The following is a 13,272-nucleotide window of genomic DNA, read 5'->3' as shown; positions in this document are numbered from 1 at the left end:
AACTTCATGGAGCCTCCCTAGGTTTCTAGAAGAGAAATCACTGGCTTCATTTTGTGAGGAACTGGTATTTCATTTCTCTCAAATATCAATTCTCAGTCCTGGCTATATATTAGGATCTTCTGGGGGCTTTTTGGAAAATGGTGATCTGCTGGGTCTGTGCTGGGGGTTTCCAGCCCGCCTCCTCTCCCCACGGGGGGTCACGATGGAGCCCGAGGACCCCAGACAGCCCAGAACTCCAGGAACTACAGCCTGGACAGCACGGGCCTGCGCCTTCATCTGCTGCCCTCTTTGTCGGCATGACCCAGGCGTGCAGTTCAAACAGCTAATAGATTTTCTTTCAGCCGATGTAAAGATGTTCCCTCCCACCACAAACACATACACACAAAAGCACTCATTACCCTTTTTTAGAGAAGCTTTCAGAGTCTTGCTCCCAGATGTGACGGTATGTCTTGTAGTTGCCACTTGCCCTCTTCTAACTCCTCTCACGCTCCAGAAGGAAAGTCTGGAGAGGCTGGCCTCCTCTCCAGCACTCTGTGTCCACAAGACTCACAGATATAACCCTGAAAAGGTGTGAGTCTCTCCCATCCCCGCCCACATCCGGTCAGCTCCTAGTCCAAGTCCAGGTAACAGACGGTCCGTGGTGGAGCGTGCGATGGATGAATTCCAATGTAAGTGTATCCTCACTTCTCCTCTTGGCAGAACAGGCGACCCCAGTGCCTCCAGGTGACATGAAAGGGTCTTTATGCGAACATGTGACTGGAAAACTGCCAGTGGTATTTCCCTCCTCTAAAAATAGGATTCTCTGTCGACAGTGGCTCCCCAGACCTTGCTGCTTGTGTTGTCAAGCGCACATCTCGTCTAGAGAGAGCGAAAGGGAAGGGCTCTTAGAAAGCTCTTGGTGAGCCTCTGAGCCATAAGGCTGCAGTGGAGGCTCTGCCTCAGGTTTCCCAGCAGCAGGTTGACTGCAAGGGAGCCACCTTCATCCATTTGCTCAGCCAACTAGAGGGTCATCCCTGTGCAGGGCCATGCACTGCTGCGGGTAGGGAGGGAGGAGGTCAGCCTCTGGCCTCCAGGGAGCCATAGCCCAGCAGGACAGACAGAAGCACACGCAGATCGTCACAATCCATCCCAGTGCCTTCAGAGACGTGGGAGCAAAGGAGGTACTCAGGGAGGGGAAGGAGACTGCACACGCTGGACAGCAGCACCAGGCGCCAGCACGGGGCACACCTAGGTCCTCAGCACACTGGTTAGTGGGAGGTGTGTCTTAGAAACCAGCAAAGAGATTTGTTCAGTGCAGCCGGTGAGGTGGGCAGGGCAGGGCAGGGGCATCGCCAGCCCCACTTTGCAGGTGGAAAACTGTCCCTGAGAGATGAAGCGGCTTGCCTACAACATTGCGGAGAAGATGCCAGAGCCTGGTCCTTAGCCACGCCCACAGCCGTCTCCCTGAACAAGAAGGGCGATGCTGTGCCAGGGTCAAGCTTGACGTGGGCTCTCTCTGTGTCCATGCAGGGTTTGGCCGTGTCTACTTATGTGACTGTTTCTTTACAGGATGAATCCCACTTCCTCAAAAACATTAAGACTGCCCGCTGTCGCGCAGCTATGCCCCTCCTCAAGGTGAGTGCTGCCAAGGGCAGACTTGGCGCCTGAGCCCATGGGGTGCTGAGATGCCCTGTGTTTTGTTTGGCTGGACAGGGGTCCAAGGGGAGCAGGGGCTGCAAGTCTGGGGCTGCAGGCCATGGACATGACTTATCATTGACTCAGGGCGTCTCTACTTGGGACTTCAGTCCCAGATTCACTCTTCTTCCTAACGTGCTGCTGAGGAGCTAGTGGTCAGTGTAGTTGTCTGTCATACATGAAGACCTGTTGAAGGTCACGGGTCGGGTCAGGATTCACTCCGGACCCTCCTTGGGGGCCTCCTGGACAAGGCAGAGCTACAGCCTCCAGCAGTGTCTTGTCTTAAACTATTGAGGAGGACCTGCCTGTCTGCTCAGTGGTTTGTGGGGCAGAGCTCTTGGGGTGCTGGGAACCAAGGGCAACCAGTTATACAGACTCAGAACTAAGTGTGAGTATCAACTGGGTATTGTGGGTATCAGCCACAAAGCTGAGACCTGCTTTATAATAATTAATATTAATCTGTAATAATTAATAATAAGATGATACCGTTTTCTGGAGCCATCCTAAGGCTGATTGTTAACAGAAAGGTCAGCTGTCCACACGCTTTTCTGGGGGGGGTCTGCACCTGTGCTGAGCACTCTGACTGCACGAGTCCTGGCTTCCAAGCAGAAGGTGTGTGTGTGTGCTGTGTGTGTGCACAGTGCAGCTTTGAATCTGTGCAGAAGCATTCTCTTCTGACCTGCCGTATAAGGGCCATGTTGTGTGTGTCACACACTTTGGTGTCTTTTTTGGTGTGTTCCAGTCCCTCCACTCCCAACAGGGGGAAAGCCCTACATTTCCTTCCATTTTTTTGTAGTGAGCTTTTTCCTCCTTTAGGAGAAAAATATTGTACAATTGGAAAAGTAGTCTTTTTTCTCATAACAAGGTGAAAATATCTCACAGATGACTCTGGAGCAATCTCCTTTGATTTGTATGAACTGAGCAAACAAAAGTGCCTGTTTTATCTTGGGTTCTAGTAAAGCGGTCTTTGGGTTGCAGTATCATTTTAAAAATGCAGCTTTTATTGCCTTAAGCTTTATTGTACTAAGCTGGAGAAAACTAATATGCTAAATGTTGGTGAAACTTACTAGCACTTGAACATTTTTTCTGACTGCCCACAAAACACACTCAAGTATCTACTCATTTCAAGTTTGCTTTGCATTCGGAGTAACTGGTAACATGATACATCTTCCAAAGCAGGATCGTATTTGCTCTCGACTTAAAAGTACTTTACGTAAAAGCTTCATTCTCTGCTCAAGTTACCTATAAATGTTTATAGGTTGAGAGCCCTTTCTGCACACACATAAATGAAATGTTTTCCCCAGAGTGGTGACCCTTGTTTTGGGAGGTTTTAATATGTTTTCTTTTGAAAAATGTTAATAGACTTTGGTACCGTGGTTTCAATATTACAGCCATAACTAAAATTAAATCTGTACCCTTGATTGTGTAGACAAAAGAAACTGCACAGTAGGTAGATGCTATCATTAAAGATATAGTAGGAAAGCTTCTTAGCAACTGTCTTGTTAATGCACTCATCGCCTGGCAGGCAAGCCGGACTTAAATATTGGTTTCTGAAATATGTGCTTCTGAGCCAGACCTTTTAAACAGTGTTAGTATTTTTCATATCTTGGGTATATTTCAAAGTGACACATTTAAAACAAATTTTTAACTGCGAACTAGTATATATTACTCTGGATTTACCGTAGAACTTGGGTGAATTAACGTATCAAAACAGGACCCATGAATATAGCCTGTTCATGGGTGTCTCAAAACCATTGTCATCCATAACATTGACTTTGCATGGTGCTAGACTGTTGGCACCTTTGAGTAGGGGTGGAGGATGAGGCATCCTGTGTTAATTCTGTTGATCAGACCTGTCATCTCTCTGCTGTATTTTCATCTAGATCACAGTTCCTCGACCTTGGCACTGGTGACATTTTGGGCTGGGCAATTCCTTGTTGTCCACAGGGCCATCCTAGGCATTGTATTAATTGGATGTTTAACAGCATCCCTGGCCTGTACCCACTAAGTGCCGCTGGTACCCCCAGTTGTGACAACTGGAGTTATCTCCAGATACGGCCAAGGGTCCCAGGTGGCATGTGTGGCACCTGAAAGTTGCTCAGTCGTGTCCGACTCTGCGACCCCATGGACAGAGGAGCCTTCCAGGAATTCTCTAGGCCAGAATACTGGAGTGGGTAGCCTTTCTCTTCTCCAAGGGATCTTCCCAACCCAGGGACCGAACCCAGGTCTCCCACATTGCAGGCAGATTCTTTACCAGCTGAGCCACCAGGGAAGCCCAGGTGCAGGAGGAGGGGAATTACACTTCCCCATTTCTCTTGAGAACCATTGATCTAGATGCTCTAAGGAAACGAGTCAAGCTAGGTATTTTTTGGAATAAGAAGAGAGTTGGGAAGAAGTAAGATAATGCCTTTGAAAAGCCACATATGGGCCTAATTTAATACCACTTGACTATTCCCCTCACTCCACTCGTGGATCTCTTAGAACTACATTCTGTTAATTAGTATGTCAAGATTTTCAGCAGATGTTCGTGATGAGGTAATTAGGTTACATCCCACTGTCTGAGACAGCTAGGCCAGAGCATCTGGGTTTCGTGGATGGAAACAGCAGCTGCGTGCAGAGGACGTGCTGTAGGAAATTGGTGTCATTGTACCCTGGGAAAGGTGGCATCTTTCTTTCCCTATGGCACTGTTTTCCCGGGCTGCTAAACAAAGTGGTTCTGTTTTCATTTCCTGTTGACCCTTGAACAACGGGGAGGTTAGTCCGCCTTTAACTTGCTTATAGTTAGTTGGCCCTCCGTATCTGTGGTTCCCCCACATCCTCAGATTCATCCGTGTGGTTGAATTTTCAACCTGCTGTTGAAAAATATCTGCTTAAGTGGAACTGTACAGGTCACACCCATGGTGTTCAGTTGTGTGAAAGCAAGCAAGACAGAAAGCTATATGGGACAAAACTGAAACTAAAATAATCTTGAGACTTCCCCGGTGATCCAGTGGTTAAGACCAAGCTTCCACTGTCAGAGGGTGGGGATTTGCGGGGGCGGGGTGGGGGTCAATCCCTGGTTGGGCAACTAGAATCCTGAATGCTGCATGGCATGGCCACAAAAAAAAAAAAAGAAAAATAGAATAACCTTTCATCCCTCCCAACACAGAAAACTTCTGTTAACAGTTTGGTTATTTTTCTGACACGTCAGTTGTAGGACAAGATCGTTTTTAATGGCTTATATGTGGTATGGTTGCATCCCATAACTTAACCCTTAGCGTGGGACACTGTTTAGCTGTTATAAATAATTCTGCAAGTGAACACCATCCGTATATTCATAGCTTGCATACCTTGTCCTCTTAGGACAAATTCCTACATTCGGAATTTCTGGGTAGTGATCTTACCTTCTGACAGCTGCCTCTGAAATTCAGTCTGGCCACGCATCACCATCTTCACTCTCGCTCAGCCCAAATCATCACACGGTCTTTTTCTCCTCGTGACCTCAGCCCTGAAGGGTGTCAGACTTTTCCCTGTTGAGCTGTGAGGTGTGTGTTTGAGTTTTCTTTCGTGGTGTTTTATTTATAGTGCTTTTTATTGTTAAACCAGTTAGATTATTTCTGTAGAGAAAGAATCCCACCATCCTTCCTAATAAACAGGTTTTTCTCTTTCTGTGTGAGTAGAGTCCTTGCATCTCTGTTGATTGGCTAGACCAGATGAGACTAGTGATCTACGGTGTATGAGCTTTTTCTTTTCCTTTTTCATTAAAGCTGTTTCACCAGATGGCATATGCAAATAGTACAAAGGAGTGTACACTGAAAAATAACTTGTGCTCACCTTGAATCCCCAGTCCCTTGGTTTAGTTCTAAACATTGGTCTGTGCCCACATCAGGACATGATGTGTGTTTCGTATCTCCCTCCCTAGAGTATTCTACCACTGTTTTTTACCTTTCTTTTTCCTCTTGATGCTGTATCTTGGTAATCATTCCATTTCATTACTGATGACAGGATCTCATTCTCACAAGTAGTTTTCTGCTGCATAAATCTGTCGTAAAGTGTATCATCCGTTCCCTTTTGGTGGATTTGTAGCCAAGCTCTGGGTGTTATATGCAGTACTACATACATGCTAAGTTGCTTCAGTCGTGTCTGACTCTCTGCGACCCCATGGACTGTAGCCCACCAGGCTCCTCTGTCCATGAGATTCTCCAGGCAAGAATACTGGAGTGGGTTGCCGTGCCCTCCGGGGGATATTTCTGACCCAGGGATCAAACCCGAGTCTCTTAATGTCTCCTGCATTGGCAGTCACATTCTTTACCACTAGTGCCACCTGGGAAGCCCTGTAAAAACACTCTTTGAGAGCAAGGGAAGTGTGTTAGTCTCTCATTGTGTCCACTCTTTGTGACCCTATGGACCATAGCTTGCCAGGTCCCTCTGTCCATGGGATTCTCCGCTTAAGAATACTGGCATGGGTAGCCATTTCCTTCTCCAGGGGATCTGTCTGACTCGGATCGAACCCGGGTCTCCTGTACTGTGGGCAGATTCTTTACTGTCTGAGCCACCAGGAAAGCCCTGTGGCCATCTTTTCATTGTGATATAAAAGCAGGGAGTAGGAAACTCAGCCTCTCTGCGTTCTGAAGAGATGGCTCTTTGCCTCTTCAGGTCAGAGAGGGAGTGGTGTCAGCTGGAGGGCCTGCTCTCTCCCCCAGGGTGGTCAGGCCATCTGCAGAAGGAATCCCCTGCTTGTAAGAATCATCTAACTTCTCTTGACACTAAAGAGAAATCTTTTTTTTTTTTTTTTGCGTTATTCCACTGTGGGTTTCTTGGGTTCAGTAAGAGTTAACTCAAGGCATTCAGTTCAGTGTGGATTGGTGTAGCTGTATGCATTTCTGCTTTCCTAAACGGGATGTTCCGGAGGTGGAGGGTGACATCCACACCTTGAGCAGCCGGGCGTGATTAACGGCCTTACGTGTGACGGCGATGACAGTGACCCGTGTTGGGGCTGAGCGGTTTAAATCATTCCATAGTAGACGAGACGCCCTGTTGGCTTCTTTTCAAAGCTGGCCTTTTTCGTTTTCCATAATGCTGCCTCTGCTTTTTAACACCCACAAGCATCCATTTTCATCGGTCCCATCACGCCCTATAGGGTCTGGACAGTATATGGGAAGGCTGACTCCATAGTAACTCTGGCCTGTTACTCCCTGGCAGAGAACCCTGGAGTTAATTTCCATCAGCTAATCTGTGAGCTGCTACCCAGACTCCATCCCCAGGCTATAGCAGCGGTGATGCCAGTGATGTGGGGAATAGGTTCAGGATGATGAGCTGATTTGCTCTTACTGATAAGACTTTTCATTTCTCCCGTCTCATTGAAATAGTCTTGAGCCAAGGCAAGCGATGCCACAGGCGTCATTCAAGAAGCTCCTTGTTATTTTAATGAATCTACATCAAACCTTGCAGGAAATTAGAAGGCCTGGGTAATTGAACTGTGGAAAATTATAGCTGGAGAAATTCATAGCTCTCCTGTCATAATGGAATTAGGTATCGGTGGTTGCTCAGAGGGCAGAAGTGCATCTTGAGAAAGGTATATATTGTATATTTATAAAGAATCATCTTTCTTCCCTCTGTTGTACCTTTATTTATTTATTTTTATGAGGCCATGTATCCATCTGAAAACCTAATTTCCTCCCCTGGATGATTGACTGCATGCAATTGCCTTATGCTGCTGTCATTAACTCAAGGTTACAGTGGTTAGCAAGCTGTTTCTAGACAACTGAGCCCCACTGTAGGGTCCCTTCCCAGAGCTGAAATGGATTTTACCTCCAGTGATTTTTGACCATTCTGCGTTCTAATCCGGTGGGGAGTGTCTCCTTTTTTTTTTTTTTTTTTCCCCTCACCCTCTTTCTCATCTGAGTAAGAAGTAGGATTTGGGGTCTGATCTCCTTGGGTCAGGTGGATGTCAGGGTAATGAGGAATCTGAAGCCTGTCATTGGAATCGACCAACTGTTTAGACTCATCCTGCCTTTGGCTGAGCAGCCTGCTGCAGGCCTGGACTGCATTTAGGGAAGATGGATCCAGGTCCCACCTTTTAAAGTCCTTATTGACTGCGAAACGAACTTGAGCCAGGGATATCCAGGCTCAAAGCATTGTGCAGCTGGGTTAGTGACACTTTTTGTTGTTGTTTTTTTCTATTTTTCCTCTAAAGAAAATCAAATGGAGGCTTAACACACAGGCCATCGTGGATTCTTCCTCCTGGGAGTGAGAAAGGGCTGGTCCTAGGCACCACTGTCTGATCACAGGCTCTGCTTGGATGTCAGAAATCCATCCTGGAAAAAGTTCAGAGCTGCTGCAGTCTCCCATGTTTCCTCTTCCAGTGCTGGATTCCTCGTGTTTACTGTGCCATCCCTAGGACACTGGTTAGCCTCCTTGTGAATGTTTTTCGGCATACAGTGGATACCCACTGAGTGCTTAGTGCTAGCCACTGTGCTGCAGAAAATCAAGGTGAACCCAGCTCAGTCCTTGATCTCAAGAAGCTTGCCGTCTAGTTGAGGGAGTCAGGCAAGATAGAATTCAGTGCAAGGGGCTAAGTGCTTAAATAGACGTGGACCGAGGGCTCGGCCAAGGCAGCGTGGAAGATGACGCCCAGCCTCTTAAGGGGTCCAACCGTGACGTTCTCGGAGCACACGTGCTCCTTCTCTCTGATGGTGGTACCTTCGCCTAGAGTTCCCAGGCTGATGCCACACAGAGCCCTGGAGTGACACCAGTCTTAGTGAGTTTGGAATCTAGATCCTTGGGTCTAAGACGAGTGAACTTGGGAAGCACCGACGGTCAGAATGCCAGGAAGCAAAGGTCTTCCTTCGTGCAGGATTCCATGGAATATACTGTTCTGGGGCCATCGGCTCCAGCTCCTAGTGAGAGGGTGCTGGGCACGTGCCCTGTATGTCCTGTGTGTGCCTCAGCGTCTTTGGCTCTTTGTGTTCTAGGTTGCCAAGAGGGTGATCTTACTGTCAGGCACACCAGCAATGTCCCGGCCGGCGGAGCTCTACACGCAGATCCTCGCCGTCAGGCCGACCTTCTTCCCTCAGTTCCATGCCTTTGGACTTCGCTACTGTGGCGCCAAGCGGGTATTTATTCTCCGTTCCCTCTCTTCCCCACCCACCCTTCACCCTGATTGTCACACTTTCCTTTTTTATTTTATAATTTTTTTAACACCAAAAAAACAGTTTGTATTGGGGTCTAGCCAATTAACAATGTCATGATAGTTTCAGGTGGACAGTGAAGGGACTCAGTCACACATATGCATGTATCCATTCTCCCCAAAACCCCGCCTCCCATCCAGGCTGCCACATAACACTGAGCAGGGTTCCATGTGCTATGCAACACGTTTTTGTTGGTTATCCATTTTAAATACAACAGTCACACTTTCCTTCTTGTTCCTTCTTTTCCGCCATGGCGTGGTCAGAAGGGACCGGCCATGGAGCTGGATTCAGATTTTAGCTCCGCCTCACCTCTCACTCTGACCTTGGAGTGTCCTCTATGGTAAGACAAGAGCAGCCCCTCCTAGTTCTAATGCTCGATAATATTTTCTGGTAAAGCGACCAGTGGGCGGTGCGCAGGTGCCTGGAGCTCCGAGAGCCTGCAGCTCTTGCCCGACTGGAGGACACTGAGGTGAGCTTAGATGAAGCCAAGGCCCCCCTGCTTGGTGCATGGAAGACAGAGGATGCCTTTGAACAGGTGGAGTGGGGGGCGTGGTCTCAGGCTGCCCTGGTGGGCTTGCAGCAGTGCGCCTTGGCTCGTAGATGTTGACTCATGATGGTGAACTGTGTCTGGTCCGCAGGCCAGAAGCCTCTGACCTACCGATTATTTGTCTGTGAATACAGAGCCAGAGGAGCGGCTGCCCCTGGAGCTGCAGTTCACAGAGCCGCAGTCCACACAGCCTCTCTTCTCCAAAAAGGGCAGAGCAAACCTTGTAGACACAAATGCTATCATGATTTCTAAAACCTCAATTTTTTTTTTAAATTGAAGAAAAAAATTAATGTTGTGGGAAATAAAAGAGTGAAAAAAACAGTCAGATGCCAGACTTCCCCCTTTACTGTCTGAGCCACCAAGGAAGCCCTCAGACTTCCCCCTTAGTTAATTACTTTCTCATGCCGGCTTCTTTCTTGCGGGTGGTGCCCCTGTCACAGAGGCTCTAGCTCAACTCAAAAGCCTTGTTACTTCAGACCTCAAGGATTGCTGTTTGGTGACCAAATCACAAATACGCCAAGCTGCTGTTTGCATGGCTGGCCCTGACACTTTGGAGAAGTGGCTGCCCCCCACACCACCTGAGAGAGAAGAGCCTTGCTGTACAAGTTCATGACATAAAAAAGATCATCTGCCTTATTTTAAAATACTTCCTGAAAAGAAAAAAGCTTTCCAAGTACTTTAAAAATATCCACTTATATTCAAAGTACTTATCGTGTAACTTGTGGAGCCTGGCAAATTTAATTGCACACCATTTTTAGCTGGTCACTGAGGCAAGAAATTTCTGTCCTTGAAAGTATTTAAAGCTGTACACTTCTTTAACTAAGTTTCCCTGTGGATCAGTCCAAATTAGATTGGACACGGTTGTCTTGATCATTCAAAGCTCCCATGTGTGATTTATACCTCTGTCCTCTTTGCAAGTGATCCACTTTCTGCAAAGGATTTTCTCCTCCTCGACAGTCTGGTCCCTGATGGTGTCTTGTTGAGCCAGGGGTGGTAAGAGCTAGAAGCAGAGCTCATTGCCTTTACCACCACAGCATCCCTCCCTGTGTTCCTGGCCACCATCTTTGCAGTCCTTCACATCCTCAAATTCACCCTTTTCCTCCTCCTTGCTGCCCCAGCACCTGAGAAAACAAAGTTAGTACCTTCCCCATCTTTGTATCCTTCCTTCCACTTAGACCAATGTATCCTTCCTTCCACTTAGCCCAGTGCCTGCTGCCTGATAAGTTTTCAGTAAAAGCTTGCTGAAGTGTAGTTTTCCCATATATTAAAACCTTTGGTATTATCAGGTTTTAACCTGCAAGATTAAGAGCTGATAATATTAGAATGTTGGAGCATGATACCTAAATTAATTGTGATATCCATTTGTTCCTGGCATGATTTTTATATAATGCAGCCAGTAGGCCAGATCTACTTTTTTTTTTTAATTGTGGCCAGATTCTTGCAATAAAAGAAGCCACTGAAGAGAATGCCCCATACTGAGCTCATTTTCCACCCCATGGTGTGAATGCATTTGCTGAGAACTTCCAGTTGATTTCAGAGCATTTTTTTTTAAAAAGAAAGAAGCAGTTTTTGATCATTTTATTTCTCTACCTTTGGCTGTCTCTTCCTGTCTCTAGTTTAGCAAAGCACACCTGCCACATCTCCACCGTTATTCTAGGTCCACTGGCCCTCGAAAATGAGCAAGCCTAGCCCCTGCCCACGGCGGTTCACAGTACAGGGTAGGGTGAGGCATGAGGGAAAATGAGCAGCTGAAACCCTAAGGCAGCAGGCACCCCGGCTCCCTCATTTTCTACAAGACCGTAGAAGTCAGTCCTATTTCTGGTAAGATTGTTAGCGAAGGGCAGGGTTTTTAATTGGTAATGTCCCCTCCAGCTGTATGGCAGCAAGTAGGCATCTCACTCGCCGCCGCCTGTGAGCTGCTGGATGAAGGAACCGTTTTTATGAAGGACGGCCTGGGTGCTCTAAAACCCACCTCTGGTTTTAACCAGATGCGGCTGCACCTGTGGTCTGGTTCTCCCCTTCTGCCCCCACCACTGTGGCCACTGTGATGGCATCTACCAGGTCGTGCTTGGTGAAACCCACACTGGGGAAGAACAGCTTTGTAAATAAATCCCTGTCAACCCCATCAAATAAAGATATCACAGCATCGTCTATTACCTTGGGCAGTGGACTCTGGGAGAAGCCCTGAGGAAGAGTCTTTCAAGCTCATTTGATGCATAGGAAGAGCCTGACAAGCTGAATATCTTGTTTGTTCTTTTTTTTTTTTAATATTTATTTATTTGGTTGAGTCAGGTCTTAGCTGCAGCATCTAGTTTCCTAACCAGGGATCAAACCCAGGCCTTTAGCATTGGATGCAAGGAGTCTTAGCCACTGGACCACCAGGGGAGTCCCTCTCGCTTGTTCTTGAATGTAACGGGCACCAAACCACTTGACATCTTCCCTTTGCTGCTAGAAAGCTTAAAACCAAATTGTGGGATGCCATGATACACATTTTTGGTTCACCTCATTTCCAACTTTGTTTCTTCCTGTTCCCTTCCTGGTTCTCATTTGATTTCCTGGAGGTTTGATTCATCCCTCAAAGCCAATTGAAGTTCTATGAACAAGGCCAGGGGAAGAGAGCCTTGTGAGGAAGTTGTCCCTGGGGGTCACTGCCCTGTCCCCAGGTCCTGAGGAGTCTCACAGGCTGTGTCTTGGTTCTGCCTCCACAGCAGCCCTGGGGATGGGACTACTCAGGCTCCTCCAACCTGGGGGAGCTGAAGCTCCTGCTAGAGGAGGCGGTCATGCTGCGACGCCTCAAGGGTGATGTCCTCTCCCAGCTCCCAGCCAAGCAGCGCAAGATGGTGGTGGTCGCCCCAGGCCAGATCAACGCCAGGACCAGAGCCGCCCTGGATGCTGCCGCCAAGGAGATGACCACCAAGGACAAAACTGTGAGTCGGGGCAGCAGATGGGGATTTGGAAGTCCACGTGGGCACTGCCGTTCCTTCCCAGGAGGGGCGCCGTGGGGGTGACCAGAGTCCCCTGCTGTTGTCTTTCTGTAACCTTTCCCTACCTCCCAAGGCCAGGATGGTGAGCCTGCTTCATTTCTCAGCCTATCTAGTCTGCTTCCCAAATCTCTCATGAGTTTTCAGCATACTCCTTGGGTAGATCACTGTTGATGGACAGTCATAAAAATAAACCCCAGGGGAACGACAGGATGGTGATACATATTCTGAATGCCTCTAAGAAAGTTGGAATTTGCATTCAGTGTATTTTGAGGGTACCTCTGTGTAGTCACAGTTGTTAGAAATTAGTCCTAAGGGTATTTGGTGTACATGTTAACCCTCGAACCATCCCATGTCACTTGCTTTAGTCAAAGTAACAAGTTAACATTTATATAACAGAGTTTTCAAACCTTCTTACCTTTTAGTCCTTATTACAGTCATTTATGGTTGGCAGGAAGTTGGCACCTCCATTTTATTGAAAGGGAAACTGAAGTTCACAGAGATTGGGATTCGACCAAGGTCTCACACCTACTCCATGGCAGAGCTGATGCTGTACGCAAGGCTGTTAGCTCTGTATTTTAGGGTTCTCTCCACTACGGTGGCTTTATCTTTTCAAAACACTTTCATTTCCTATCTGCCTTTGGTGTCACACTGTGCTAAGTGCTATAAAGTAATCTGTACCAGCTCTGTTTTTGTCCTCATGGGATAAAAACCTTGCAATTTTCATTCCCAAGAAAATAGCAGTCATTGACATTTTTTGACATTATCATAAGGCATTATCTGGGCTTGGTATTACCCTGTATACAGAAACTTAGATCTAAATGAGATACCAGCCTCCTGGGAGAGTACAAAATAAATAAAATGACAAGAGACAGAATGTGTGATTCCTTTTTTTTAATGT

At 47.2% G+C, this 13,272-nt stretch overlaps 1 protein-coding gene across 11 annotated transcripts in view; it reads left to right on the top strand.

Moving 5' to 3' along the window:
* SMARCAL1 (SNF2 related chromatin remodeling annealing helicase 1) overlaps positions 1-13,272 on the top strand; it is a 53,083-nt gene that overhangs the window by 23,081 nt on the left and 16,730 nt on the right. For 6 of the 11 annotated variants that reach the window (XM_086341149.1, XM_086341193.1, XM_086341157.1 and 3 more), the window contains 3 exons: positions 1,549-1,614; positions 8,628-8,768; positions 12,099-12,317. In XM_086341149.1, the coding sequence (XP_086197275.1) occupies positions 1,549-1,614; positions 8,628-8,768; positions 12,099-12,317 (426 nt within the window). The remainder of the gene's footprint in view (positions 1-1,548; positions 1,615-8,627; positions 8,769-12,098; positions 12,318-13,272) is intronic. The other 5 variants (XM_086341168.1, XM_086341205.1, XM_086341192.1 and 2 more) reach the window with 1 other exon arrangement.

The sequence above is a fragment of the Bos grunniens genome, chromosome 2, assembly GCF_055505025.1.
Source record: "Bos grunniens cultivar Pamir isolate PY7600 chromosome 2, Bosgru_T2T1.0, whole genome shotgun sequence".
NCBI classification, from domain to species: domain Eukaryota; kingdom Metazoa; phylum Chordata; class Mammalia; order Artiodactyla; family Bovidae; genus Bos; species Bos grunniens.
This window is presented reverse-complemented; position numbering and strand designations above follow the sequence as displayed.